This window comes from Montipora capricornis, chromosome 6, assembly GCF_036669925.1.
Source record: "Montipora capricornis isolate CH-2021 chromosome 6, ASM3666992v2, whole genome shotgun sequence".
NCBI classification, from domain to species: Eukaryota; Metazoa; Cnidaria; class Anthozoa; order Scleractinia; family Acroporidae; genus Montipora; species Montipora capricornis.
In genome coordinates, this window is record NC_090888.1 from 51,443,985 (window position 1) to 51,448,984 (window position 5,000).

General features: G+C 38.1%; 1 protein-coding gene across 5 annotated transcripts in view; it reads left to right on the forward strand.

The window, feature by feature from the left end:
- Positions 1-5,000, forward strand: part of LOC138052418 (inhibitor of Bruton tyrosine kinase-like) — a 44,002-nt gene that overhangs the window by 10,589 nt on the left and 28,413 nt on the right. For all 5 annotated transcript variants that reach the window (XM_068898909.1, XM_068898910.1, XM_068898912.1 and 2 more), the window contains exons 8-14: positions 253-370; positions 583-623; positions 1,434-1,564; positions 2,562-2,733; positions 3,628-3,697; positions 4,395-4,436; positions 4,776-5,000. The exon at positions 4,776-5,000 is cut by the window's right edge and continues 127 nt beyond it. In XM_068898909.1, coding sequence (XP_068755010.1) covers positions 253-370; positions 583-623; positions 1,434-1,564; positions 2,562-2,733; positions 3,628-3,697; positions 4,395-4,436; positions 4,776-5,000 — 799 coding nt within the window. The remainder of the gene's footprint in view (positions 1-252; positions 371-582; positions 624-1,433; positions 1,565-2,561; positions 2,734-3,627; positions 3,698-4,394; positions 4,437-4,775) is intronic.

Here is a 5,000-nt window from a genome sequence, read left to right on the forward strand (position 1 = left end):
CTAAGTGTGCCTGGTTTAGGGATGAAAGGGTTGAACAAAGTATAACATCGCAAAAGAGGTGCTTATTGGTCATCGTGGTGGGAATGATAACACAAGTGATCCTTTGTCTAATAATGCAGTGTAGGCACTTTAATAGGTTGTAGTTTGCGGTGTTTTGACCGCTTGGTCTCTGTTGGTTCACTTTCTGTGGGTCAAATAATTTTTTATCCTAAAGGTTGAAATCCTTCATTTGTACATTCGACCATTCAACAGGTACTTGTCAAATCCTGGAGAGGCAAGGCCATTGTAGGAGCAGCTGCTGGCCGATATCATTCTGTATTTCACACACAAAATGAGGTGTATAGCTGTGGTTTAAATGCTGGCCAACTAGGTAAGGTACAAAAATAATGATAGTAGGATAATGACTAAAATGGGGTGCTTGCATGTGTTTGTGAAGTTTCTACAGTAAGTGTGTACTAGAATAGCCTGGGTGCACATCACATAATTATACTTTGCAGTACTTGTCCCGCAAGTGTTTTATAAATTATAATAAAATTAAAGTAGGATTTTCATTTGTTTACAATTCAATAATTTTTATTACAGGTCATAGTAAAGGAGAAGAACATCAAATTCTTCCTCGTCAGGTAAATTTAAGCTATGTAGCACTAAGAAATAAATGAAGAAAAATAATAAAATTAGTGAATAAATGAATAAAAATAAATGAAAAATAAATAAATAAAAATAAATAAATAAAAATAAATGAAAAATAAATGTGCATGTTCTTTCAGAGATTGTATGTCATCATGATTTATGAAATACAGGTGTATAATGCAATTAACATGAGTAGCTAGACTGGGTTGTGACTAGAATGGATACACTACAGTCAGGTGTGACACTTTACATGTATGACAACTACATTACAACATTGCTTTAGGTTGGCGAGGTGAAGATCCTGTGTGTACATAACATTTGTATTGTATTTTTCATATATTTCACACCTCACTGTGGCATATCCATTTTGGTCATAACCAACATACATGATTGTAAGGGTGAATGGTATAAAGTTTTTTTCATCTTCATTCCCACATGTTAAATGTCATGCATGCTACTGTACTTTTAGAAATGTGTTTGGTTTTTTTTTAGAACCACCGAAATTCATTGCAACGAGACCAGTTAAATTTTACATTAAATTTCACTTTGTCTTTTTGATTCAGTTCTTAGCTCATTCAAAGGATCACATTCATGAGTTAGATGAAGCTACTTTGGGTGTATTCAATGCATAATGCACAGACAATCAGGTCACATGTTTGTCAATATGGCATTTTAAACGATTTCAAAGTCTTGTTTGACTGTTAGCCTTCTAATTTTGACCACATTATCGGTACTATTTGGACATGAATACCATTTTGTCAAGCAGTAAATTAAACGCTTTTTATTTATTTGGATTTTTTCAGATAAGTGGTTTGGCAGATAGGAATGTCTCAATCAGTAAATTAACTTGCAGTGATGCTGCTACAGTGTGTGCAACAACCAAGGGCGATATCTTTCTTCTTAATTTGTACACTTGCCGAAGGATCATATCAAGGTGCCCATTTTTCATTCCTTTCATTCAGACTAACTCTTTTTTTTTTATCAAAATACATGAGCAAATTGTTCACTCTGTTAAGCTGAGCTATAGATCTATTTCTAGTACAGGTTTTTCTGTCATCAGCAAAGACGGAAGATGTTTCACTTAGTCATTTACATGGGGAACAAGCACCCCTCAACTTACATGTAGCACGATGCATTCTGTAACAGAGGGTCGCACTGTATAAATTTAAGTAACAGATATTCATATGGCACACTGTCAAAGGCCTTAGACAGACCTGAGAGTAAAATAATACTGTATGTCTGTTGTCTGTGAAGAATTTCACGCTTTTTTTGTCATGGTAAAATAACAGAATTATTTAACAATTATTCCTTAAGCGCGCGTTGGATATGAGATGGTAAATAGCCAACGAGGCGCGTAGCGCCGAGTTGGCTATAACCAGTCTCATATCCAACAAGCGCGAATGGAATAATTGTTTCATTAAATTCCTTCAACTCCAAAAATTTGGAAGTACGAAATACGAGCGGAAAAAGCGAGCAAATCCGAGCGAAATCGAAAAAAACTTGATGAGAACTGATGCGATGTTGTGTAATACCTTGTTGTCAGACAGACGCAGGCTCATCACAAAAACATTTCTTGCCTTCTTGCGTACTTCTAAACGTCGGAATTGATCCAAACTTTCCACAAAAAAAGTTTTTTTTCTCCTTTTTGGCTTATTCAAAGAGAAATTTGGCAGTCCGAAGAATACATTTTTAGTTTAGCAACGTGTAACGCAATCATTTACCATATAGGGTCAAACCGAGGTATATGAGCTGATAACCGAGATTGAGTGAACCAATCAGAGCACGCGAAATGCATTATCCGAGGTTGAGAATTTAATAATTGACGGTATCCGTTTGCACTTTTCTCACGGTGTACAGTAACACTTTTAACGACACCTCACTCAGTGCGACTGGGAATGAAAAGAAGACTGTTTTTTTTGTCCTTAACATAGGTTCGCTGACCTTACACATTTAGAAGTTTTTGGTGGAGAACTAGACATGACATCACCAAAGAACAGTGGCAGCTTTTGGTGGAGAACTAGACATGATATCACCAAAGAACAGTGGCAAAAAACACAATTGACGGATGAATTGGTTGTTACTGCACTCAAATCAAGAGGAACTGTAAGTAATTGGACTTTCGGACTAGCAACGACACACGTGGACGGATTTCTTTAGTTGGTGTTTTGTCACACTTTGTTTTGTCACGCTAGTTTGTGTTTTGTCACGTCACGTGGACCTTAGTCAATAATGCAAGAGCTTGTCGAGAACCTTGGCATTTATTTTCTTTTTCGGGTATAATGACGGCTTGTGAAAGTCTGTTTTTTTGCCCTTCACAGTTTGGTATCTTCAGAAACTGCACAAATAAGCAAATAAGTGCTCCCCCCAACCCCCCCTCTTTACTCCCAACGAGGTTTGTGGCCATTTGATGCGTTTTTGATAGATGCATCTCATTTCGAACATTTGGGGTGTTAAGGTTGCGCTTTTTGAGTCGAACTAGTTATGTTAAATGTATGTACACAATTACAGTGGGCAGGGATGCCTTCCCAAACCTCACTTCTTCATCAATGTTTTGCTTTAAAAAATTATTTCCCTTTGGTGAGAAGTTTGTAGTTAAAAGTTCACTTCATTGGATCTCGCGCTGCGTTCTAAACCAGTCAGTGGTGAAAGCAAAAACCAGCAGACTTCGACGGTTTTGGGTAAAATGTTACTGTTCCTTTGAATTGAAATCGTCCATGAGAATACTTACCAAACAAAGAAAACAAGATACAGTTATGATGATATGATTTTACCTAAAGACCTTGTAGTCATGATAGCCTGAGTAATTGCTCGCACGTTTTTCGTCACGTGTAGAGACGTGAGGTGTGCTCGGACACTGCTCACACGTTTTTCCTCTCGTGAAGTGTTGTTTGCGTGTTATTGATTTGCGTTTTAATTGGCTCATTTGATTTCTTGCGTTTGTTGTGATTGGCCGAAGTTTTTCACAGTTTCATCTCACTTATTGATTTGTAATGACAGGTGTTCCAGTGGAAAGCAGGCTTCGGCTCGGCCAAAGAGTGCTATTGGCAACACAGTCGTCAAGTAACCGGTAATTCCCTACAACGTATTGTTTAAAGCGTTTTCAAACTACGTTGTTTTTACTTTCGCATCGATTGAAAGACACTATGCGGGCTTCCTCGTTGTCATTGTGTATGCTCAGTTTGTTACATGTGGCTGTTTTCTTTTATTTAAAGAGTACACTTGCTTACAATGTACGCCCACAAAACTAGTGTCTCTCTCGCACCTTTGCTTCTTTCCGCTTAAATCGCCTTCGCTGGTTTTGTAACCTTGGTACGAGAAATTGTTTTACTACGCTTAGTGGTTGGCCTAAAATTCTTTCTTCTCGGTCTTAGTAAATCAGCGGCAAAAAGTAAAACCACGGTTTTGACCAGTTCGCATGCATTTTCCCGCACTGTGCTATGATTGGTCAATTTAGCTAGCCGCATTCTAAAGTACAGCCTGCAAAATTTCATGGTGCGAATTTCCACTTGAAAAGATGAACAAGATATATAATAAGCATCTTACCAATCAACGTCGTTTTCCTGTGCCGCACTGTATGTTACAGTACAGATCATTTTTTTAGTAGATCACCCTTGTGTTTAGCTCCCATAAACGTAAGTTGGAAAAATTCAGTTAGACATATCTTTCCTTATTAAGATTAATCTAAGTCATCTCAGTGGTCTTGGTTTTATGGCAATCAAATGAAAATCATTTCATACCAACTAATTTTTTTTCCTATTTTTCAGTGAAGGATTTCGCCTTTGGAAAACAATTTCTTATTGTGTCTGGTAAGTTGACAAAGCCTTGAAGAAATGTCGTGGTTAAAACTGCTGTACATTTTGTTAGTTAAGTGCTCATTGTGGTGTTTACAATGTGTGTCTTGCGCACAAGTGAAAGCTTTCATATCTGTGCAATTGCGTGCTTTTGTGTAAGGAAAGCACTGCTCATTCGTTTCTGATAACCCTTCGCTCTCGTCAAAATCAAACAAGCAAGGCTGTTGGCTTTGGGGGGGACTCAGCCATAACAAAAAAAACGTGAATTTTGCGGGCCAAAGGAGATCTGCATTGATTCGTTTCAAACTCAGTGGTTCACATGCATCACTTCACTTTTCTCTTGTTTAATTTCAGATCGTGGTGAAGCTTTTACGTGCTTGCCCGAGCAAACAAAACCCAGCTCATTGAAAGCTGACGCAAAGAAACGCACGCGAACATCCTCTATTTCCCAGAAAACGTCAGAAAGCACTCTTGCGCATTCACCTCCCCTGTCCTCCTCCCCCCTCAGGAATTTCACCAAAGAAAAAGATCATTCACACGCGCCAGCATCAAGCAGTGTTCTCAGCTTATTAGCTGAAG